The 26,695-nt window shown below is 33.5% G+C and overlaps 1 protein-coding gene across 3 annotated transcripts in view; it reads left to right on the forward strand.

Moving 5' to 3' along the window:
* Window positions 1–15,595: 15,595 nt before the first annotated feature.
* Window positions 15,596–26,695, forward strand: part of LOC149218983 (uncharacterized) — a 78,475-nt gene continuing 67,375 nt past the window's right edge. The window contains exons 1-8 of one of the 3 annotated variants that reach the window (XM_089384190.1): window positions 15,598–16,275; window positions 16,626–16,692; window positions 17,186–17,251; window positions 17,758–17,804; window positions 17,938–17,983; window positions 18,069–18,149; window positions 18,349–18,391; window positions 18,661–18,719. In XM_089384190.1, coding sequence (XP_089240316.1) covers window positions 16,178–16,275; window positions 16,626–16,692; window positions 17,186–17,251; window positions 17,758–17,804; window positions 17,938–17,983; window positions 18,069–18,149; window positions 18,349–18,391; window positions 18,661–18,719 — 507 coding nt within the window. In that variant the 5' untranslated portion in view covers window positions 15,598–16,177. Of the gene's footprint in view, window positions 16,276–16,625; window positions 16,693–17,185; window positions 17,252–17,757; window positions 17,805–17,937; window positions 17,984–18,068; window positions 18,150–18,348; window positions 18,392–18,660; window positions 18,720–26,695 lie in introns of all 3 variants that reach the window. The other 2 variants (XM_089384191.1, XM_089384193.1) reach the window with 2 other exon arrangements.

Genomic DNA, 26,695 nt, shown 5'->3' on the forward strand with positions numbered 1-26,695 from the left:
CTCAATGTGAAGTTGACATGTGCCCCCCCCAAAAAAAACAATGTAGAAACAAAATGAATTATTTACCATTTGAAATAAATATTTAATAATTTAAGATTACGAAAATAAAATTTAAAATAATTATTTAATTTTTAATAATTTATTTTCTATAATTAACCATTTGAAATTTACATGATTTTAATTCTTTAAAAACAAGATTATTTTTATTTTATCTTCTATTAGTATTTAATATCCATACTTGTTATGGATCTTAGGCTAGAATATGATCCCTAATTCATGTTATTATTAATCAAATAACATTATCATTAAAAGTTCAAACAATTAACGTTATTATTATTATTATTAATTAAAAATTAATTAAGTAATAATTATTAATTATTAATGTTATTAATAACACTAATTAAGAAAAATAGTTATTATCAAATATTAATTAATTTATAGTAATTAATTACTATTTAATTTATTGTAAATAATTAAAATAAATATTTATTTAATAATATTATTATAAATTATTTAATTTATTACGCATAAGGAGAATGTGATTTGATTCCTTTGTACTTATAATTGTTACACATTATTTCGTTGCATCCAGGCAAACGATGTCAAATTCAGATTTTTTGTTCTGTGAAGAACTATTGTCATCAAACCCTAAAGAAGATGGAAGAGATACCTCTCCATAAAAGATAAGAATCATGGATTACATACCTTAAAAGCCCTCTTTTTGGAGACCATTGCAGGTTGCAACATTTTAACCTGCGACATTGCACCTTGCATAGCTAATTACTGTTTTGCCATCACAATCTTCTTCATCAAAAAGTGTGTCGATCTTTTTACGTGGGTGAAAAAGTCACAAATCTTTCTTTTTGGAAGCCTCGTGAAGGTATCTTATCTATTATGTGTGGATCTATTCCATATGGATATGAACTCACATTTCCGATCCCATCCCTACCATGATGGATCTAATCCCTACCATAATGGATGTCATCCTACATAAATGGATCTCTAGCTTCCATCCTCGGCCTATAAATACAACACGCTCAAAAGGAAAAAGCCATTGGCTTTTAAACTCTTGAAGTATACTTTCACTCTACTAAAGTATCCATTGAAGGCTTTTGAACACAAGGTTTGAATCAAGGACCATTGTGAGGAAGATATTAACATCAAAGCAATGGTTGTAATTGTCTCTTTTCCTTATTAATACAAAATATATTTATTTCCCACATATGTTGTCTCATTGTATGAATGTTCGTAATGGAACTCCTTCATCACCCATTTAGAATATGTTGAGTAATTTATGTATCAAATGCTTTGATTAGTTGTTTGTTAGTGACACTGCGCTTTGGGGATCAAAGGAAAAAAAAGAGCTACAACAAACAAAGGACGAGTGAGGACAAACTTTAGAATACCAGGTATGTCCATGCTTACATTTTTAACAGTGTTCTAGAGAAAGCTTGTATATTTTTGTGCATTTTATTCTAGTATTTGGTTTCTGAACTTAAGGAAATCATTCTTGTCCACACAAGCGATTAGTCCATCAACAATAATAAATACAAGATTAAATAAATCTAGGCTAATAATAACATACAAAAATTAAAAATTAACCAAATCTATAATACTTTTGAGCATATTAACTTAAAAATATTATCCACATATTTTTGGTGTAGATTAGAATGTAATATTTTTGGTGCAAATTAGAATCTAATTATTATTTAGAAGTAATAGTTAAAGAAGTATTCACGAGGCTTAAATCCTTTTTGTAAATTGCAAAACATTTATAGGTTTAAAACTAAAATGCTATGCATAATGGAAATTCCTTAATTTGGTTAGTCACATTATCAATAACTTACTTGATCTAAATGTTCCTTCACCTCCCTTCGAGGAAGGAGAAAGTTGCAATGGTGGTGTCTCCAACGCATAGGCCTAGTGTCTATTATGCAATTTAAATGTTCAAGGATCTTAAAAGGCATGTAACCTTGGTAGTAAGTTGGTTTTGGGTTCTGTTAAAACTCAAGCAACACAAATAAGATATGATATTTGTAGCTTGAAAAATCTTTTAGTAAATCTTTTTGGCGTTCTCAAACATGAATTTCTTATTAAAAAAATTGCTATATTATAATTAAAATAAAAGTTGTTAATATAATAAATTTAGTGTTCTTTAACATAATAAAATTTACATTAACAAAACAATTTAAATTATTAGAAAAACAAAAATTAAGTAAATATATGTAAAGTTAATTTAAATTATTAGAAAAACAAAAATTAAGTAAATATATGTAAAATTAATTTTATCTTTATAAAAAATTAATTATATTAAATAAATAAAATTTATATTTAATAAAATAAGATAACTTATTTTATAAATATTTTTTTCTCGATTTTTTTAAAATAATTTTTTTCGTAAGTTTAGCAAGATTATATCTTCATCATGTTCAATATATCATCTAGTTCAAGGCGGGGAATTGAACCAGTGAATTCACATCAAGGAGTGCCTTAACAAAATATATGATCACCATCTATTAAAGACCCCATAGACTTCAATTAAAACTCTTTATTAATAAAGAGAATTATCATTAAATAGATGTAAAATCTTTCACAAATTTCCAGTATTAAAAAAAACACAATATATATCAGCTATGGGACTTGAAATCAGGGCACAAGCCAATTTATTTATGTTTCTCTTGTATTGGAAATAAACAATTAGAGTAAAAAATTCAGCATATCCAACGGAATCTCCCACAAGGCTAAATTCTTTTGACCCTAGAAAATTGTAATACCTTTAAAATAACGCTAGAGAGGCTCTTCGAGAAGGAGAAAATTACAATTCACAACCTTCATAGTCATGACTTAACACATTTAATTCAATGCGCACTTGCAAAGTGCAAAAGAGAAAAAATTAAGAAGTCTGAAACAAATTGCTTTCCGGTTAATGCTTGGTTTGACGAGGAATGCAAAAGGCAAGGAGAATGTGGAAAGAGTCAAACAATGATAACATAAAGCTCAAAGCTTACAAGCAGTTATTAAGCAAGAAATGTCGATTTCATGGTTTCAAGGAGGGAAGAAGTAATCTTCCTTGGGAAAAAGAATCCCAAATTATTTTGGAAGGAGCTCCAACCGAAAAAGATACAAATTGGAAATAATATTACAGCTTCTAAATGGTTTGACTATGCAAGACAATTCTATGAGCAGGTTCCCAAATTTGACCCTCCCCCCTTGGTCAACACTGATACTAATCTCTTCACGGTACAAGAGGTAGAGATGGGTATCAAGAAGTTGGGTGTTGGAGAAGTAAAAGACTTAGTTGAACTCTAAGCAGAATATCTAAAGTGGGGCTCAAAGATTCTTGCACCTCACATTACAAAAATCCTCAACAACATCATACAACAAGGGCTCCCCACAGATTGGACAACTAGTCTGGCAATACCTCTTTTCAAGAGCGGTGATGTCAATAATCCCTCCAATTATAGGACCATCATGATAAACCCTTTATTTGCAAAGCTATTTGGAAGCATACTGGGAAACAAAATTAGAAAGTGGGCAGAAGAAAGAGATAAGTGTGCTAAAGGGCAAGCAGGTTTTAGACCTAAACATTCCATAGTTGATCATTGTATAACTTTAAGGCACATCATTGAAAAAGTTTGGGAGAAAAAGGAAGAAGTCTTTTGTTGCTTTGTTGACTTCAGAAAAGTGTTTGACTTGGTTCCCAGGGATAAGCTTTGGCACAGAATGGAGGAACTTGGGGTTCCTAAACATTTGAGAGCAAATGTGTGTAGGCTGTATAAAGAGGTGAAAGTCAAAATTAGAACTTTAACAGGCATTTTTGAAAGTTTTAGAAGCGATATCTGTGTCAAGCAAGGTTGCCCACTGTCTCCTACCCTTTTTGGTTTATATATCAACAAGGTTGAGGAGTGATTAAATTCGCAAGGGGGTGATGGTATCTATTTGGGCAAGTTTGTTATAAGGTTCCTTTTGTATGCAGATGACCTTATTCTGATTGCTAAATCAACTCTTGGTTTGCAAGAGCACTTACTATCCCTTGAGCATTTTTGTAGAAGTGTGGGGATGCAAGTCATTATCAACAAAATTAAAGTAGTGGTATTCTCTAAGAAAAGAAAACATAACCAACATACATTCTACTTTCAAGGCAACATTATGGAAGAAGTTGTGGATTACAAATACCTTGAAATTGACTTCAACAAAAATCTAAGTTGGAATGGTTGTAGAAAGAAAAGAACTTTGGGGGGTTGGAAAGCATTTTATGCCTTTCAAAATAGGTGTAGAGAGGCAGAGTTATGGGACTGGAAAACCACTCAAACTCTTTTTGGGCTTCTAGTGATTTCGGTGATTCTCTATGGTTGTGAACTATGGGCCAGTGGCACATCCGATATGCAGTGGAGACAAATTGAGAAAATTCAGAAGCATTTGATTACAAACAAATTTAAGATTAAAAAAATCTTAGCATTTGATATTTGTAGCTTGAAAAATCTTTTAGTAAATATTTTTGGCGTTCTCAAACATGAATTTCTTATAAAAAAAAATTGCTATATTATAATTAAAATAAAAATTGTTAATATAATAAATTTAGTCTTTTTTAACCTAATAAAATTTACATTAACAAAACAATTTAAATTATTAGAAAAACAAAAATTAAGTAAATATATGTAAAATTAATTTTATCTTTATAAAAAATTAATTATATTATATAAATAAAATTTATATTTATTAAAATAAGACAACTTATTTTTTAAATATTTTTTTCTCGATTTTTTTCAAATAATTTTTTTTCGTAAGCTTAGCAAGATTATATCTTCATCATGTTCAATATATCATCTAGTTCAAGGCGGGGAATTGAACCAGTGAATTCACATCAAGGAGTGCCTTAACAAAATTTCTGATCACCATCTATTCAAGGCCCCATAGACTTCAATTAAAACTCTTTATTAATAAAGAAAATTACCATTAAATAGATGTAAAATCTTTCACGAATTTCCAGTATTAAAAAACACAATATATATCAGCTATGGGACTTGAAATCAGGTCACAAGCCAATTTATTTATGTTTCTCTTGGATTGGAAATAAACAATTAGAGTAAAAAATTCAACATATCCAACAAAATCTCCCACAAGGCAGAATTCTTTTGACCCTAGAAAATTGTAATACCTTTAAAATAACGCTAGAGAGGCTCTTTGAGAAGGAGACAATTACAATTCACAACCTTCATAGTCATGACTTAACACATTTAATTCATTGCGCACTCGCAAAGTGCAAAAGAGCAAAAATTAAGAAGTCTGAAACAAATTGCTTTCCGGTTAATGCTTGGTTTGACGAGGAATGCAAAAAGGCAAGGAGAATGTGGAAAGATTCAAACAATGATAACATAAAGCTCAAAGCTTACAAGCAGTTATTAAGCAAGAAAAATGCCGATTTCATGGTTTCAGGAAGAAGTAATCTTCCTTGGGAAAAAGAATCCCAAATTATTTTGGAAAGAGCTCGAACCGAAAAAGATACAAATTGGAAATAATATTACAGCTTCTAAATGGTTTGACTATGCAAGACAACTCTATGAGCAGGTTCCCAAATTTGACCCTCCTCCCTTGGTCAACACTGATACTAATCTCTTCACGGTACAAGAGGTAGAGATGGGTATCAAGAAGTTGGGTGTTGGAAAAGCAAAAGACTTAGTTGAACTCCAAGCAAAATATCTAAAGTGGGGCTCAAAAATTCTTGCACCTCACATTACAAAAATCTTCAACAACATCATACAACAATGGCTCCCCACATATTGGACAACTAGTCTAGCAATACCTCTTTTCAAGAGTTGTGACGTCAATAATCCCTCCAATTATAGGACCATCATGATAAACCCTTTATTTGCAAATTTATTTGGAAGCATACTGGGAAACAAAATTAGAAAGTGGGTAGAAGAAAGAGATAAGCGTGCTAAAGGGCAAGCAGGTTTTAGACCTAAACATTCCATAGTTGATCATTGTATAACTTTAAGGCACATCATTGAAAAAGTTTGGGAGAAAAAGGAAGAAGTTTTTTTTTGCTTTGTTGACTTCAGAAAAGTGTTTGACTCGGTTCCTAGGGATAAGCTTTGGCACAGAATGGAGGAACTTGGGGTTCCTAAACATTTGAGAGCAAATGTGTGTAGGCTGTATGAAGAGGTGAAAGTCAAAATTAGAACTTTAACAGGCATTTTTGAAAGTTTTAGAAGCGATATATGTGTCAAGCAAGGTTGCCCACTGTCTCCTACCCTTTTTGGTTTATATATCGACAAGGTTGAGGAGTGATTAAATTCGCAAGGGGGTGATGGTATCTATTTGGGCAAGTTTGTTATAAGGCTTCTTTTGTATGCAGATGACCTTATTCTGATTGCTAAATCAACTCTTGGTTTGCAAGAGCGCTTACTATCCCTTGAGCATTTTTGTAGAAGTGTGGGGATGCAAATCAATATCAACAAAATGAAAGTAGTGGTCTTATCTAAGAAAAGAAAACATAACCAACATAAATTCTACTTTGAAGGTAACATTATGGAAGAAGTTGTGGATTACAAATACCTCGAAATTGACTTCAACGAAAATCTAAGTTGGAATGGTTGTAGAAAGAAAAGAACTTTGGGGGGTTGGAAAGCATTTTATGCTTTTCAAAATAGGTGTAGAGAGGCAGAGTTATGGGACTAGAAAACCACTCAAACTCTTTTTGGGCTTCTAGTGATTTCGGTGATTCTCTATGGTTGTGAACTATGGGCCAGTGGTACATTCGATATGCAATGGAGACAAATTGAGAAAATTCAGAAGCGTTTGATTACAAACAAATTTAAGATTAAAAGCGCAATTCCGTATGATATCTTGTTAAGTGAAACAGGGACTGCTCCTATTGAAGCAATTTCTATGGTGCGAGTCATAAGGTCTTTAAAAAAAATTGAGCAAATGGAAGAGGGTAGATGGCCTAAGGTTGTCTTTAATGATAGATTGTGCAAGAGCAAAAAAACTTGGATGCAACAAAATAACAAGTGGTTTAGTAAATGGGGTATTTGCTTGAACGCGTGTCCCATAAACAACAAAGAGATAAAAGCTTTTGTTATGAAAAAGTTCCACAAGCGTACTTGGGATAAGGAGCTAGGATGAAAGAAAAATGACTATATTGAAGTGTTTAATCCCACTCATAGTCATCAACCAAAAGCATACATAGAGGCCAATATCTATTGGAGAGCCAAAATTCTTATTGCTCAGTTAAGGACTAATTCTCATCAACTCTGTTGTGAAACAGGGCGCTGGAAAAGGCCAAAGGAAGTGTGGGAGGAAAGAGTATGCATTTTTTGTTCTTTCGGAAAAGTGGAAACAGAAAAACATTTCATTTTAGAATGTGAGGCCTTCAAAGACAACATGGAAAGTTATGTAGATATGCTAGCAACGAGCTCTTGGGATAATCTATTTAGCAAGGGGTTTGTCGAAAAGTTGGGAGCATTTATTTTGAAGCTTCACGGAAAAAAGGCCTAATACATCAAGCACATGAAGAAGCAATCTGTCCTATAGGCTATCTTTAACCTCATCAAAGGCCAAAGGAAGTGTGGGAGGAAAGAGTATGCATTTTTTGTTCTTCCGGAAAAGGGGAAACAAAAAACATTTCATTTTAGAATGCGAGGCCTTCAAAGACAACATGGAAAGTTATGCAGATATGTTGGAAACTAGCTATTGGGATAATCTATTTAGCGAGGGGTTTGTCCAAAAGCGTTTGACTCGGTTCCTAGGGATAAGCTTTGGCACATAATGGAGGAACTTGGGGTTCCTAAACATTTGAGAGCAAATGTGCGTAGGTTGTATGAAGAGGTGAAAGTCAAAATTAGGACTTCAACAGGCATTTCTGAAAGTTTTAGAAGCGATATCGGTGTCAAGCAAGGTTTCCCACTGTCTCCTACCCTTTTTGGTTTATATATCGACAAGGTTGAGGAGTGGTTAAATTCACAAGGGGGTGATGGTATCTATTTGGGCAAGTTTGTTATAAGGCTTCTATTGTATGCATATGACCTTATTCTGATTGCTAAATCAACTCTTGGTTTGCAAGAGCACTTACTATCCCTTGAGCATTTTTGTAGAAGTGTGGGGATGCAAGTCAATATCAACAAAACGAAAGTAGTGGTCTTCTCTAAGAAAAGAAAACATAACCAGCATAAATTCTACTTTGAAGGCAACATTCTGGAAGAAGTTGCGGATTACAAATACCTCGGAATTGACTTCAACAAAAATTTAAGTTGGAATGGTTGTAGAAAGAAAAGAACTTTGGGGGGTTGGAAAGCATTTTATGCTTTTCAAAATAGGTGTAGAGAGGCAGAGTTATGGGATTGGAAAACCACTCAAACTCTTTTTGGGCTTCTAGTGATTTCGGTGATTTTCTATGGTTGTGAACTATGGGCCAGTAGTACATTCGATATGCAGTGGAGACAAATTGAGAAAATTCAGAAGCATTTGATTACAAACAAATTTAAGATTAAAAGTGTAGTTCCTTATGATATCTTGTTAAGTGAAACAGGGACTACTCCTATTGAAGCAATTGCTATGGAGTAGTCATAAGGTATTTAAAAAAAATTGAGCAAATGGAAGAGGGTAGATGGCCTAACGTTGTCTTTAATGATAGATTGTGCAAGAGCAAAAAAACATGGATGCAACAAAATAACAAATGGTTTAGTAAATGGGGTATTTGCTTGAACGCGTGTCCCATAAACAACAAAGAGATAAAAGCTTTTGTTATGGAAAAGTTCCACAAACGTACTTGGGATAAGGAGCTAGGATGAAAGAAAAATTACTATATTGAAGTGTTTAATCCCACTCATAGTCATCAACCAAAAGCATACATAGAGGCCAATATCTCTTGGAGAGCCAAAATTCTTATTGCTCAGTTAAGGACTAATTCTCATCAACTCCGTTGTGAAACAGGGCGCTGGAAAACGCCAAAGGAAGTGTGGGAGGAAAGCATATGCATTTTTTGTTCTTTCGGAAAAGTGGAAACAGAAAAACATTTCATTTTAGAATGTGAGGCCTTCAAAGACAACAGGGAAAGTTATGCAGATATGCTGGCAACTAGCTCTTGGGATAATCTATTTAGCGATGGGTTTGTCCAAAAGTTGAGAGCATTTATTTTGAAGCTTCACAGAAAAAAAGCCGAATACATCAAGCACATGAAAAAGCAATCTGTCCTATAGACTATCTTTACCCTCATAAATGTTAAAATAATTTCTTTCTATATTTTTAAGTACTTCACTATAAAACCACCTTTATTCTAATAATAAAAAATATTTTTAATTACTTTACTCACATATCTATAAAAATTTATTCTACTAATAAAAAAATATTTCCAATCAATTTTACAAAATCTCTCGATTACAGCTTACTGTCACAAAATTTCTTCGTTCATCGAAAAATGTATCTTTAAGTTGCTTACCTTAATTTTTATTTTATAAAATATTAAAAAATATATTAACAAATATCAGTGTCTTTTATATGGAACATTTACAAATAAGTTTATTTTCAACACTATCCTTTATATGGGAAATTTATAGTAAAACACTGAGTTTATTTTCGTCACCGACTTTAGAGACACAGATTTCAATTTTCATAGCCAAGGTCATGTTTTGATATGCAGTATTTAAATAATTAAAAGTAGGAGGAATATTATTATTTTTTAAATAAATTATTTTTAATAAGTAGTCTGATTTATATATGAAATAGTTTTTTATCGGTATTTTGAAATATAATTTTAAGTAAGATTGTTATTTTTTGTTTAAAATGTATTTTTGAATGTAAAATTGGATTTAATACCTTGAAAAATGGTGAGACATTCTATTTTTACAAATTAAACAATTTAAATTTAAATTTAAAATTTTAAAAATATCTAGGTAATTTTAACTAAAATTAACCATAAAAAAATAATTCCATCTATGAATTTAATTTTCAAAATCATTAATAATAACTATTTAATTAAAAATAAAATTAATATTAACAATTTTTTAAAATAAACTATTCTTAAATTATCATGGTGTTAGATACGATAAAACCTTATATTCTTCTTTAGCCTTCTAGGCAGCTGTGGTACAACTTGGACAGTGAGATGCCGTGCAGCGATCTTGGTAACAACTAAATCCGCTCTCCTCGCATTGGGAGATGTAATACCCCACAATATTAAAAAGAAAGAATCTCTTATTTTATTTTATTACCGTGAAAGAAACAAGTACACCAGAATAATTTGCTAATGGTTAATTAAAATAAAAAAATATTTTTTTTCAACTAATCCGGAGCAATGAGAGCAACCTTTATAATGGAGACTTCTTTTAATATCCACCACATGCTTGCCCATCACAACTTTATTAAATCTCGATGCATGTGCCGAAATTCACGCCGAGCTCGATGAACAATGAACACTGAATGGTTGTGATGAGTAGGAAGAATTAAAGGCAGAATTTAAAAGTGACAAAAACCAATAATTCGACCCTAAAAATAGGGAGTATTTATTTGCACATTTTTACTGTTATTACACCGGTTGCTTTGCTCAGCCCATGTTAAGTTTCCGGATATAAATAATTTAATGTGCAAATTAAACTAAGATATTATCATAGCAATTTCTAAAAATCTGAATGTTTTTTTTTTCACAGTCAAAAATTAAGTGAAGTGTTTCGGAAAATACTATTTTTTTTGGGCCAAATTAATCTAAACCTAATCCAGAAAACGTCTAAGGAAATTAAATTTATAACTTCCCAATAAAAAAATGCTTTAGCATGAGAGTGATTTCTTTTATGTCAGGGATATAATTTTTTCTTTTCTACTTTTTATTTATAGTTTTTAATATTATTTTTAAATAAAATTTAGAAATATTTTTAATATTTTAAGTATTTTAAATGTTATTTTGTAAAATAAAAATTTACTGTTTTATATTTTAAAAATAATTTATTAAATAAGTGATAAATCTAAATAGATATTATGATTGAAAACTACCAATTTCGATATGACTCACCATGATTTTTCTAGGTCAATCTATAAATAAAAATTAGATGGCACTTAGGTGGCATCAACAGCACCAACAAATGCGCCACATCAGATTATCTCTAACTTCCAACAAAAATTAAAGACTTTATGCTAAAACTCTAACAAAACGGTATGGTAACGGCCATGTTATGTAACAAAACTTTATATTCTCTTAATATAATCCATGATGTTTTTCTCTCTGAAAAAAAACTTGTAATACATTTTGACTACAAATTGGCATGGCTATGAACTTCCACTTTATTCTAAATCTAGTAAGTAGAATCTATGTTGATGAGATTCATAAAATGCCATCTCATTTATCTTTTACCATGGGGGTGTGAGTTTCGCTGCCTAGAGTATTATGAGAGATCTCAATGTAGAATTTGGTGAAGGGATCTTTGGGTTCCAAGAGGTTTTGTCACCATTTAAGTGTGATATTTTCCAGATGCATAGTTATATGTTGGTTAATTTTTATATAAATTTAATATTTAATGATAAAGATTATAAAAAAAATTGACTATTAAATATATTTCACAATTCAATCGAGGAACTTTATAATATATATATATATATATATATAAATTAATTTTCACATAAATTTAACATTAAACGATTAAAATTAAAAAAAATAATTACTAAATACATCTTATATATAGATATATAATTTATTAATTTTTTGAATTAATTAAATTAACCATTTAAATTTATATTCTTATTTTAATTATTATTAAATATAATTCCCTTTTCAATTTTTATTATTAAAAATATTTAAAATTAAATCTCATTAAAAATATATATTTTAAAATTCTCATATTATTATTCAATTATCTCATCTCCCATAAACTATATACATATGTTATTTAAAGGTAACATAAATTAAATTAAAATGATACTCTTCGTTTTTTTCTATGTATTAAGAAATATTAACATTTATTTTTACTAGGTAGGTAATTTGTTTATTTAAAATAATAATTATATAAAATAAGTTAATAAATAAATAATTTTATTAAAAATATACAAAGATCAAATAATTAAATTAAAAAAATAAATAATCAAAGTTAAAAAAACATTTTAGAAAACAAATTAACTAAACAAATTTAATTTATCTTTTCTTAATATTTATCATTATTATATATTTAAAAAATGATTATATATATATATATATATATATTTATAATTATATATTTAAAAAACATGATTATTTATATATATAGTTTGTTAAGTTGTGTGAGTTTTTAGATCTAAGTTGTCAAAGTCATTTGGGGATTGCATTCTACTTTGACCACACCAACCCTTGACATGCTAGATTTTTGTCCATTGTGTCTCAAACCAATAACTTTCACGTCACTCATCACCACTGATTGACTTTATAGTAGGCCCCATCACCTTCTATTCTAGGCCAGATACATGCTATTTAAATGTTTTTGTTTTATTACATTGTTTAAATATATGACATAAAGTAAAATGGAATTTAATTATTAGATATTTTATTTTTTACTATAATTTAATTTTAATTTTTTTTTGGTAAGATTGTGAATTTTTATTATTTAAAATATATTTTTGAATATTGAAAAGATTTAGCCTTCTCAAAAACTCTTGAAATCTCTAGATTATAAAAAATTTAAAATTCCAAAAAATCTCTTAAAAATAAAAACAAAAAAAAATATAATCATAAGCTTTGTTGGTGTTTTAAGGCTGGTTTTTTTTTTTTTTTTTTGCCCAAAATCGCTGGATGGATTCATGTCACTACAACACTTCACTTTATAAGTGTGGTTTCCTTTGTGGCATGGATCCTCGGATGGTTTTATATTTAGCCAATATATGGTTATGTTTCAATTAGTGATGTTAAGTTTGCTCATGGCGTATATGGATAGCCAATATATGGTTATGTTTCAATTAGTGATGTTAAGTTTGCTCATGGCTATATGGATTGGTTAAGTCATTATTTGTTGGTGTGAGTACCGTTCAAATTGCTTTTTATGCATGATAAAATTCTTGGCCTTTTTGCTTATTGGTTGGGGTTAGCACGATTCAAATTGCCTTCTATGAGTGATAAAGTTATGGGCTTAGAAGTTTTGCTGAATAAGGTACTTTGGATGTGTTGTTCTGTTTTATTTCTATGCGCAGAATGGTTAAGTATTGTATGTGAGGAATATTGGAAGTTATGATGTACTAGAGGTGCCTCTTGTTCTTGGATATGAGGGATATGGACATAACTACCATATTTTCATTTTGGTGCTATCTCATATGGTTGGAAAATTACTGGTGAAGAAACTATATTATTATATTTTACTATCTTGAGAAGCATATTATTGCTCTATCTCTTTATTTTCTATAGATTATCAAGATTGTATTGGAAGATTTGGATATACACATAACGACTATGCAACTTTTTTTTCCTGCTAATAAATATAAAGTATTCCAATTAAAAAATAAAAATAAAATAAAATAATTCAAACCAACACTAACACTCACATTGATCTCTTAATGTGTTTTTGCTTGGCTAAGAACTCGTCTTTCTCAGACTCAAGGAAACAAGTTAATGGCACAAGACCTAGAGACATCTGGCACTAATGAAACCCTATGGGTCATCAAGATTGTATTGGAAGATTTGGATATACACATAACAAATATGCGACTTATAAATATAAAGTATTCCAATTAAAAAATAATAATTCAAACCAACACTAACACTCACATTCACCTTTTAAGGTATTTTTGCTTGGCTAAGAACTCGTTTTCCTTAAACATAAGGAAAAAAGTTAATGACCCAAGACCCAAAAATATTTAACACAAATAAAACCTTACACTTACAAACCACCAAATAATTATTATGATAATTTTTCCATTGTAAAAAAAACAAAAAACCAAACAAAAATTTCAAAAAAAAAAAAAAAAAACAAAATTTCACTTCTGTAAATTCATTGAATACTCCTCAACTAATATTCAAACCAACACTAAAACTTATATTCACTCCAAATATAAGTTCATTGAATGCTACTCGATATCCCTTGTGAGCTCATTCAATAGTATTCAAGATCCCTGGTCAGTGCATTAAATTGACTTATTCTTTTTCCCCTCTTCACTGTTCGGCCAGAAAGAAACGAAAAATAAGAACTTTTAATATTTAAATAAACGTTCGGAATTTTTGTTTTTTTTTTTACATACCATTTTCTATTAATGTAAATCCATTAAATATCATTCCAAATTTATTTTATTAATTTATTATTTTAATATAAATTTATTAAATAAAAAACATAATTCTTATTGAAATTCTTAATAAGTTTATAATTATAATTCTATTAGAATATATATAAATATAAATATATATATATATTTTTCTTTTAAATACAATATAAGAATTTTGGTTATCAAAGTAGTATTGGAACAATTATTATTGGTTATTATTTGTAAATATAAGTTGATTCATCACTTTTATTCAAAGAAACTGTCATAGAATTAACCGTTGGCAATTCATAAAAGACATTCTTTCACTTATTTTAGATGTCTCTGGATTTTGGACCATTAAGATGTTTCCTTATATCCAAGAAATACTAACTCTTACCCAAACAAACATGCTTTCACTCCTCTTAGATGTTTCTAGATGTATGAGAAACACTATCTCTTACCCAAACAAAAACAATTTTAAAACATACCCAGACCTAATCTTTACCATCTTGTTTTATAAATTTATCCATTTCACTTTAATATTTATCTATATTTTTTACTAGTCTTTCATCATCTTTTCTCGTAAATTTGTCCATTTCCCTTTAATATCTATCTATATTTTTTAATAAAATATCTATATATCACATATAATATTTTATTAATTTAAAAATATTTTCCATAATTTTAGCCTAATTTGAGTTTTTTAAATTCAGATTTATCCCCTATTCCATAGTCAACACTTATTTTGTTGTCATATAATAAATACTAAATTGGTCGAAAGATAAAAACATAATAGACATAGGAGACAGGTGAGAAGTACAAACATAATAGACATATGAAGTATACAAGGATAATGAGCCCGACACAGATATTTCTGCTTATCCAAAAATCTAGAGTAAAGCGATAGTTCACCTAAAATAACTTAATGGGGTGGTGGAAAATGTTCCCTTCGTCATGGAGATTAATACCAAATTAAACCACTGCGGAAGCGGGGCAGCATGTGGAATGCGTTGTGGAAAAATCCAAAGAAAATGAATTATAGGATTCGCACATGGGAACTTGGAAGGGGTAGGGGAGCGCACATGGACTTCTCATCACTCAAATTCCGGTCGCCGGTTTCAACGGTATCCGGGCTTCGTCGCCGTTATTTTTACGCGACGGCGGGCTGTTCACCGTTCCACGGTAGTCGGCACTTGGCGTCTACCCTCCGCGCTCCGTTCAGCGGCTAGTCGCGGAGGGCTTTAGAATCCACATGGCTGTCCAGCTTTAATTAAACAGGCAGGCCCACACATTCCAGGGGAGCCACAGAGCAATGGTGTCTGAATATAGGCAGGAAGCACGTGATGTTGATCGGCCATGGGCCCGACCCGTCGTTTGTAGGTGTAAGTACTCTCTAGTGTGCAGGGTAGTGTGAGGTTTGAATGCTTAGCTGGACGAAACCAGCCATCCAGCTGTGCGCCTTGGTGGAAAATCTGGCCGACATTACGGCAGGCAGGCCACTTAGGACTCACTCATAACGTCAGCTCCGCTACTGGACTGGTGTTCGAGGTCGAATCTGCTTGAGCTTGAATAATGAATAATGATGCTGGTAAAGCTTGACCGACGATGAAGCAGGCAGTAAAAGAAGCGTTATGCTGAAATTTTGCTTCATTAATGTTCGCTGAAATAATTTTTGCGGAACGTGTGGTGTTCCATTCTTGCCGAGTACAAGCATTATGAGGAAGAAAATGGGAATGAGGCTAAATATATTTGTGGCTCAAATGTCTGACAAGGCCCGCATTTGGCCATTTAACCTGGCGACCAGCGGGACGGGAGGGTCGAGTCTCTGTACTTCACGCGCTTTCGTTAGGGCCGGTAACTTGTAGCAGCTGTGGATAATTGTTCACTCTTTGCAAACGGAACGCTATTCAGAACAAGAGAAAGGAAGGTTAGGTGTCTAGATATTAAGGAATATTGGTAAGCTTGGAGAGTAGAGAGCTGGATCTGACGAGCAATGGAGTCGAGAATGGAACAGTATGAGATAATGGAACAGATTGGCCGTGGGGCATTCGGTGCAGCGATTCTTGTTCATCACAAAACGGAGAAAAAGAAGTAAGGATTTGTGGCCTTTAAAGATCCCTCGAATTCGAGGAATTTTAGGATTTAATGCTCCAAAGTTTCTATCAATGCACGCTGTGTAGTCTGTTACACTAAAGTTTTGTAGTCATTTGAAGGTGCATGGACATAAGCTTGGAATGTAAGAAGTTCTGGGGCTTAATTCCGCAAAAAAAACTATCTGGCCGTGCTCGGTAGTTGACACACTAAAATCTTTTAGATTTTTCAGGATTCTCGACTTTCGCCTTCTAGAACTTGCCCGTGCTGAAGGAACAGAGGTGTAATTTAGTAAAAACTGAAAAATGAACTTCCAACAGCAGCTAAATTGTTTTCGTCTTGATTTTCAGGTATGTTTTAAAGAAGATCCGTCTTGCTCGACAGACTGACAGATGCCGACGCTCGGCGCATCAGGAGGTATTTTATCTTTACTCCTCTTAGTTGCTTTTCTTGAATATCGACACCGATCCTTCACGCCTGGTCATGTTGAGTCTTTGCCGGTAGATACATTGATCAATTTTAATTTATATTCTATGCATACCGTCCATCTGCAGCATTAATGGAATTCGATAAATTTTGTGTTCGGCATTTTTCTAACCTAGTAAAATCAATTGATCTTCACCGTTGGCTCCAAACTTTGACGCAAATTTGATTTTCTTTCCACTCTGCTATTAGGTGTCCGTTTACTGTCATTACGGTCCAGTATTAGGTGTTCGTTTTCTGTTATTACGGTCCAGTATTCAGTGTTCGTTTTCTGTTATTACTCTCCGGTATTCTCTGTGAATTATCCACATTAATTCATGAATTCGCAGTACGAGCTTGACATTTCAAAAACTTTCCCGATAAATTTTTGATTCAAACATCGTTTCAGGTATTTTCTTACCAAGATAATGCATTGTAATGTCTCCAGATGGCTTTAATTGCGCGTATTAAACATCCTTATATTGTGGAGTATAAAGAAGCTTGGGTGGAAAAGGTGGGTGTGCCTAAACTTCGAATCGAGCTTGTCCACATCAGTAGTGTGCTTCAACAAATATTTTATAGTATCAGTAAATCCCAACTACTTGTGTCTTCATAAAGCTTCTCAACAACTGAATTTTATTTTCCTCTTCTCTGTACTTGCAATGCTATCTGTACTTGCAGTGCTATCTGTGAGAAACTTTATTTGCAAGAATTTATTGTTTTATTATTTGCAAGAATACGGTCCCAACTACTTGTGTCTTCATAGGAAGCTTCTCAACAACTGAATTTTAAGTTCCTCTTCTCTATACTTGGAATGCTTTCTGTGCACACATTTATTGTGTTATTTGCAAGAATCTATTATTTTATCAGTTGCAAGAATACAGTCTTTTGTTTTCCTGCCTTTTTAGCTTGCTTAACACTTGATATTTGCTTGAGCTATATTGCTTGCTCAATTTTTAGTTTAGAATTACCTGTTGCAATTATTTCTGTAATCTCCTTTTGTTTTGTATATTGTTTCAGGGATGCTATGTCTGCATTGTAACGGGATATTGTGAAGGTGGAGACATGTAAGCAAACTTATTATTTTGATTTTAATGCAGCCTGTTCTTGTGATTGTTTTAGGAAATCTGGATGCAGTGCAATCTTATGTCTCCTAACATGCTTTGTAACAAACTTTTACTACCATGCTTGCAAGTGCAGGGCTGAGATGATTAAGAAATCAAATGGGACATTATTTCCGGAGGAGGTTGGTTTTCTCCCAATTAGATTACTCAGGTGTGTTTGTACTTTCCCAGTGTGATGCTGACTGTTATTCTTTGTTGCCTTGTCAGAAACTGTTGAAATGGTTTACACAGATGCTGTTGGCTGTGGAATATCTGCACTCAAATTATGTTCTTCACAGAGATGTGAAGGTGAGCGAATTGTGCTCATGTCATTCCTGATATCTTGTTCACTAAATGTTGTTTTCATTTATGGTTATGCTTTCCTAGCCATCTTAAGTTTTCAAAATGTATAACCTGTACCATCTTACACTGTTTTTTGTAAATATTTTCTCGTTTATGACTAGTTATTGAGGGTTGGTCTGATTTAAATACATTTTGTTTGGTCCAGTGTTCTAACATATTTTTAACCAAGGAGCATGATGTTCGACTTGGTAAGTTGCATATACAAAGATTGCTAGTTTTCTATAACAATCACTCTACACTATCGTGAAGCAACATATACAGCCAGCAGTGCCTGTTTTTTATTTTTTGGATTTCCCTGCATCTTTTTGTAAAGGGATGCAGCTTTCAATTTCCTTTTTGCAATTGAAAAATGAAAGGATATAGTGAACAGTGCTTGTGCTCCTATTATCGTTTAGAGTGAGATGCATCTATGTTGATCTAGCTTTTGAAACGACAACTTTCTTATTACTCAAAAAAGCATATGCAGGTGATTTTGGAGTGGCAAAAACACTCAAGGAAGATGATCTAGCTTCTTCTGTAAGTGATGCATTCCAAATTTCTCGACTTAGATATTCTACTCACCCATTTCAGTTCTTTTGTAGAGAAAATGAAAGCTACACGGAAAATATTACTTTCTGTCTCTCCTGATTTATTAGATTTCTTGTTATTTTGTTCTACCTGAGATGGAACAACTGCAGACAAAGCAGTGCAAGTGTATTATCATTTAAGTAAAAATTGATGCCAATTTGATTTCTGTTATAAGTCCATTCCTGTATCATTTTATCTGTCTTTGCCATTGTCTATTGAGTTGTAGGCAAAGAAACAATAATAGACAAGACAATAATGCTGATATAACTCCTGTTCTGAAATTAAAGTGCATAAATGGCTGCAGCCTCTTTTATTACAATCTCTATCCATTTCCATTTAAAAAATAAAAATAAAGTGCATAAATGGCTGCAGCCTCTTTTATTACAATCTCTATCCATTTCCATTTAACAAATAAAAATAAAGTGCATAAAACCCAGTATTCCCAGGAACAAAAGCATTTGCAAACCTGCTGGCATTCTAATGTAGAAGACGAACAGAAGCATGTAAATCACATATTGGGAGTCCAGCGATAGATATTGCAAGGTTGCTGTTTGGTTGCAATTTGCTGAGAGTGTCTTTTATGACAGTGGAAGGCTAGCAAAGGATGTCAGGTGTGTATGTCATATATAAAAGTTTATTGCTACAAAAGTAATGTGAAGGAATTAGAAAATCACAAAATGCTTCCATCCTTTGGCTATACAGATGTCCAAGGGCTCTCCTGTGAAAGGATCATTTGAAGCCTTTTACAATTTTAATCCAGAGACTTGCATATAGTTTGTACATTTGAATGTTCGCTGGACATTGATTGCTTAACTATCTAGGAAGCCAGAAGCTCCATTCCACCAACAAGATTCCAGAATAATCTGTTATTTCTGTGTGAATATTTATAGCCAGTCTATGGAAGTCACATGCTGGGCAGCTGGCATTTTTAAAATCTTCCATCAGTTTGACATTTGGATCACAGCAGTACTGGTATCTTTGTTTTGATGATTAACTTGTTAACTGTTATGAGTAAATTGCACATGATATGAAGCATAACATTAAGAAGAAGCAGTGTTTAAAAATAAATTCTTTTGAAATGGCTGAACTATACTGCCATTGTAGCTGACGCTGCGGATATTTTATCTCGGATTGGAACCAAAAGCAATAATGAAGGATATGTGGAACATGGACATATTTGCAAGGATGCTTGAATCAAGTTCATGTGGCTTTTTATTCATACTCATATCTCCCTCTTCCCCTGTTATTCGCACTCTCTCTGCCATCTCAAATTAACATGTGCTATAAATGTCCTCCTCCAGGGCAACTGTTAATGTTCCTCATACTTCTTATATTCCTGACTATGTCAATGCCCCTTTCTCTACCCTAGTCTTCCTGTCATCCCCCATGCAACTTTTATTCTTGATGTATCCATCCCTTCACTGTATAAATCCTTATATATACTTCCTCATCAGCATCCTTGTTTTCTTCCCACCCAATTCTTTACCTTACTAATCTGTTACTAACCAGCTGTGGAACTTTTTCTTTCTTGTTACCTCCTTTCCACTCAGCCTGGCTGCCTACCATAACCGAGACATGCTATATTTTCCCCAGCATTTTTCCATTTCTGGTATTCACCACATTTGCATGATTGCCTTATATCTGTCTCCTTATGCTTGTATCATTCTCCTTAATGCCCTAGAAAAACATTTGATCTACTATCACCGTCTTCTCTGGTGGTCTATTTGTCTGTTTTCCTTGCCATGCAGGCATTCTATTTATGTGACCATTCTCCTCTCTCTCTATTCACCCTTTCAGATCTCTTAATTCTGTTTTGGATATATTATTTGATTCTTCATTATTCCCTTCTATTTTTCTTTGCTGTTCCTCTATGGGATTCATATACAAGTCTTCATATCTAGCGCACAGCAGTTGTAAATACGGCCAACATTTTGATTTGTATTCACTAGCATCTATTGTGTTTTGCAATGGTATACCTCTTTCAAAGGCAATGAGTATTGGAAAACAATTTTTTCTTGTTATTAGATGGTTTGTTAGTGACTGAAGGGTTAAAGTTATTGAAGTCAATTATACATAGCAAGGGATATAATTGTGTTCTAAGTTGTCTCCTTTCAATTATTCTTGTACCTAGGGTGTAGAGGCAATTTTCATGGTAAATAAGTTGATATAGAGAGCTAAGTTGAAGATGTTAACTGAGATGTAAATGAGTGTGGTTATAAGCTTTGTTTACTGTTAGATTTTACCTGGTTTAGCTCAGAAAGTCTTCTCCACTGCACCAGGGTGCACACGATCAGCAGGTACAGCAGTAGGAGAAAGAGCGCATTCAGTGCAGGTCCCTGCAGCAGCTGTTTGTGTAGGTTCTTGTGCGCAGCAGCATGAAGGAGGCACAGTTATGTAGGGGAGCAGAGTGTGAGCATGCATACACCAATCTTAGTGTATTTCTAGTTTTTCTGCCGTCAGTTAAACTCAGTTCATCGCTCTTTGAAGGTCTACAATTGCTTTGTAGACTTCCGAAGAGCATTTGACACAATTCCAAGGGAGGCCTTGTTCCAAAGGCTCTGCGACATTGGCAGCCATTATGAGACTGTATGAGTCAGTCTTGGGATGGCTCAAGATGGCAAATGGCCTTTCTGATTTCATCCAAAGTACCATCAGAGTCAAACATGGTTACCCCCTCTTGCCGACCCTCTTCGGGATTTATATTGTCTTCTACACCAAGTGCTGATTTTGCTCCTTTTTGTCGATGACTTGGTCTTGTTGGCTTCTTCTCCTGAGGGATTACAAAGACAGTTCAATGCATTACCTAGATATTGTGATCTTCAATAATTGACAGTCAACTTGGGTAAAACCAAGGTTCTGGTCTTTAATGCATCGAAGAAATCTCTTATAGACTTACATTTCTACTATCGGGGCGTTGATTGAGATCACCATTGCTTACACCTACTTGGGGGTACAATTCACATGACCTTGTTTTGGTATGCGACAGGCACTCCAGCCTCGGCTTAGCAAAGGATATGATTCCCTAGCCTTTAGTGAGAGAGTGTTTTTAAAGTCAGTTTCAAGATATTTCATCCAAACTTATTAGACCCAAAGATTTTTATGGCTTGTAAGTCTAGGGATCGAGCTTGTTGTAGATAGATTGAGGTAGCCCGGAGAGAGTGCAAACCCTGCTTTTTAGATGCATCATCCGTTGTAAGTAGACAATTTCATAAACCATTATTCAGGTAGAGTTCGATATCCACCCATTTCGCCTTGAGATCATTTTCCGTTTGGTTTATTTCCTTCATAGAGTTTTGTCTGTCTCTCAGACATCGGGAGAGAGAAGTACCCCTATCTTGCTCTTTGCTTAACAGAGGCTCTTGCCTCAAATCTCCCCCCTCGTCAGGACAGGCTTGAGGTTGGTTCTCATAGGCTTCTCAACTTCTAGTTGTTGACTATCTCCTTAGAGTGCCTACCCCCATTCAGTTTCTCCCTCGATGTGTTGAGCCACCCCTTACTGACTCAACAGGTACTAAAGCAGGCCATTAGATAGGATATTTACAGATTGTACATTTAGGTCACTTGGACCTCACCTCGAATGAGTTTGAGCTCGAAGATGTCCTTCTACCTAGAGCACTTTATGGAGTTATAGGATGGTATCATAGTCTGCCCCCCTTACACATGTCGACATTGGATGCATTCACTTAGGATCCTGTTGGGACAATTTCGTGTTCGTTCTCATAGACTCCAGATCATAGTTATTAGAACCGGACCAATCATTGAACCGATAGACCCTCGGATTGGGAATCGGTCGGGCTTGTATGGAAATTGGTTAACCAAAAACACATAAAATATTCAAATTTTAAAGAAAAACATATATATTCATGTGCATCCATATGAATCCAAACCAGTGTTGCGAAAATCGTGATAATATCGAAAAATCGCGGTTTTTTGAAAATGGCAATATTATCGCTTGATTATTACGTGATTTTCTTTTTCCGCAAAAAATCGCAAAATAATCGTGATAACTTGAAATTATCACGATTATTACTAAAAAATTGCTATTTTTTGGGAAAAAATCTTGGATTTTTTATTTTATTTTTTTTGTGTGTGTGTGTAATTTTGCCGATTTTTTGATGATGAGGAGGAGGAGGTGACACAACCTACCTAGGCTACCCTTGTCACTAGTAGAGGACGTGGTCTACCTCTTGTAGCTCCTAGTTCTTCAGCTTCTAGGGCACAACTGAGTCCACTGCCAACTCCATTGGCATCTACATCTAGAGGGAAAGCTTTTGCATTTTCTCGCAAGAAGGGTAGAGGAAATCAATGGTATTAGTTATTTGGTTCATTTCATTGTATATGACATTATGACTCATGATATGAGATACATTATTATATTTTTTGTTGATATTTTGAGGCTAAGTTGGGACTCAGGAGTTAGGATTGACTATTCAGGACATGATTCACTGTTATGTGTGATGTAGCACTGGAAATGATATTACACATCTTATATATTAGTTCTTTTATCATATTTATGTGTCAATGTATTTATTTTATGTTGTAGATGCTTTAGATATTAAAAAAATTGAAAAAAATGAATATTTTTGTATTTTACGATTTTTTCCCGATTATTTTCCGATTTTTCCGAATTTTTTTGTTTGTTTGTTTGTTTTAATTTCTCCGATTTTTTCCCTCGCTGATATTACGCCAGTAACGATTACTACAACATTGATCCAAACCATTTATACACAAATAAGCAAAAGTTCTCATTTATATAACATGTAAGGGTGCATATAACCAAAATAGCACCGAGTCCAATCAATATCTAAACCAAAAATACATCAGCAAACAAACTCCACATGGCCTTTCGCATCCAAAAAAATATTACGCTACAACAAATACCTACATATTATCAAAATCATTTCCTATATTGGGATCTTCGTCATCAATATCACCCTCTAAGCGTTAAAATAAGATAGAAAAATCATAGCATGTCAAGTCAAAATTTTGTTTGTGATGGGTTTTTTTTTAGTATGCTCATGAGTCATTACTGAGGAGTTTGACAACCAATGACACTAACATCAAGGTACATAGAGGACTTGGTGCTCTTGATTAAATACTAGTTCCATACCCTCGTACACGAGAAAATTCAATGTAGCGTTGCAATCCCCCCAATCCTCAAATATTGGAAAAGTGTTAAGTCTACTGGATTTTGAGTGAGATCTAAAATTCTATTTTCTCCATATGAAATCCAATGAGGTCAAAACCACTGTCAAATGTCCTGAGTCATTTCATGGTAATGTTAAAAATTTAAGTAAAAGTGACATTCTTCGCTTTTACTTTAAGAATTTAACATTACCACAAAATGCATATTAGACACCTATTCTGGGCTAGTGCCCAACTAGACAAACATTAAAAGGAAAAAAGCTAAGTTATCAGGATCTGGATCCGAATACTGATTCGGATTCGGATACAGATTCGCCAGTTTTTTGAAAAGCCAGGATCTGGACACAACAAGTATAAACAATATAAAATATTTTATAATTTTAAAAATTAAATTTATTTGGAAAAAATATATATTAATTTTTAAATATATAGTTTTTATACATAATACTTATAGAAATATTTGTTAGATGATTAATATCAGAATTAATATATTATTGATAAATATTAATTAACTTTATATAAAATAAAAAATTGTATTTAAAATTTTAAATATAAAACTTCTATATAAATCTTTTAAAATAATTATTAATTTAATAATATTAAAAATAAATTAATAATGTATCATAATATTCAAACATTAATTACTATTGAATTGATTATCACCGATGAGATATACACAACCTGGAGAGAGATCTGACGGGGAATGGAGCTAGGGTTTAGAACAGGGAGCAACAGGAGTGAGCTGGTAACAATGGAGGGGCTAGGAGGAGGGAGTTCCACTCCCTCCTACAGTAACGTCGTATCAAATAGAAGCAGGGAAACGAGTTTGAATGGATTTAGGAAACCCTTGGAGGCCGGAAAAAAGAAGACAGACTCAAAAGAACCGGAAAGCAGCAAAGCTGATGAATAGGAAGAAACTCACGAGGCGGTCAGAAGGGAGGAGAGACCAGAGACGACAGTCAGAAAAATGTGTACAAATCTGCAGCAGGACCCTGTAAGCCCAAGTCAACCATCAAACCCCGGGTGGTTCTGAATGATCCTGCACTGCAGGTGCACAGAGATCACATGGTGACGTATGCTATTATATGCAAGTTTATGGGTATATGGCCCACAGAGAAGAATCTGTACACATGGATAAGAAACAACTGGAAACCAAAGGGAGATATAACTCTGCATCTAGGGTCCAAGGGTTTCTTCACAATGGTTTTCACTAGCCTAGAGGACAAAGACAGAGTGTTTGAAGGAGGACCCTATTTCTATGCTGCAGGACTATATATGCGACCCTGGGTAATGAACTTTGTCCCGGAGCGAGAAACGTTCACATCGGTCCCGGTATGGATAAGACTTTACTCCCTACCTCTAGATTATTGGCTGCCTGAATCCTTAAAAGCTATAGGAAATAAATTAGGACATTTTCTAAAAATATCAGAGGCAACTCTGCGAGGTAAATATACCTCCTTCGCACGAATATGTGTGGAAATGGATCTATCGGGAGCACTCTCGGATGAAGTTGTCATAGAAGTTTATGATGAGGAATGGGTACAGGCGGTGGACTATGAACATGTCCCTTTTAGATGTTGGAAATGTCATGAACATGGGCACCTATTTAGAGACTGCCCACAAAACAAAAGGGAGGATAATCCGAGAACCAACACAGGCAAAGATCCTGAAGGATTCACCAAGATGGGAGGCAGAGGGAAAGGAGGGGGAAGAAAGTACCAGAAGAAACATAGTGAAAACAAGCTATCAAGTCGCAACAGTTTTGAAATTTTAGAAGAAGAAGGGGGGGGATTGGAAAGGTCGTTACAGTAGACAACCATCCTAAAGAGAAGAAAAAGGAGGACAACATGGAAATAATACAGGAAAACAACGAACAACAAGAAACCATACCAAGCAACATGGAACTAAGTAGGGACCAGGAGATGACCCCAAGTGAAGTTGGGACAGAGGACCAAGAACTACATGAGATTCTTGAGAGGGAGAATCTTGATCTAGAAAAATTCTTAAACCAGGGAACCAACAAAGGGATAGACTCCCTACCACAAGAGGAGTTTGACAGAGTACAACAGCTCTTCCTCTGGAGATCTCAGACAAAAGCCTCAGGAATCAAAAGAAGCCATGAAAGCCAAGACCATAGAGGGGTCAAATCAATGGAGGAAATATCAGGACACTCGGCCAAAAACCCAGGCAGGAAAAGAGGAAGAAAAAGACAAAATGAGCTGCTAACAGAGTGTGGAAAGCTCATGATCAACTCAGGTAAGATGAAAGATCTCACCAGTTACTTATTCAAAAACCCATCATTATGATGCTCACAACTTGGAATATCAGGGGTCTAGGAAGTAAAAGGAAACAGAGGAATCTTAGCAACAGATTAAAAGAAGAAAACCCAGATATGGTGTTCATACAGGAAACAAAATGTTCCATAGATAAAGTCCGGAAGATACATAACAAATGGCTTAGTAAATATGAGCACCTAGAAGTCAAAGCCAATAACACAACGGGTGGGATTCTTACTCTTTGGACTCCTTAAAAATTTGGCATTTTGGATACGGAAGCATCTAGGAACTACCTTTCAATGGTTATCCAACCTTTTTGGGTGACAAGGAAATCTATATGGCCACAAATGTCTATGGTCTTCAAAAACCTGAAGACAAACTCAAGCTTCTCACCTCACTAGAGGAGCTAAGGGAGAGACACCCAATAATGCCCTGGATTCTGGGTGGAGATTTCAACATGATCAAATCTCTCACGGAAAAAAAGGAGGAACTAGAGTAATAGGA

This window comes from Pinus tabuliformis, chromosome Q, assembly GCF_031772625.1.
Source record: "Pinus tabuliformis cultivar Carrire ecotype Pingquan chromosome Q, CPIR1, whole genome shotgun sequence".
Taxonomy (NCBI): Eukaryota; Viridiplantae; Streptophyta; class Pinopsida; order Pinales; family Pinaceae; genus Pinus; species Pinus tabuliformis.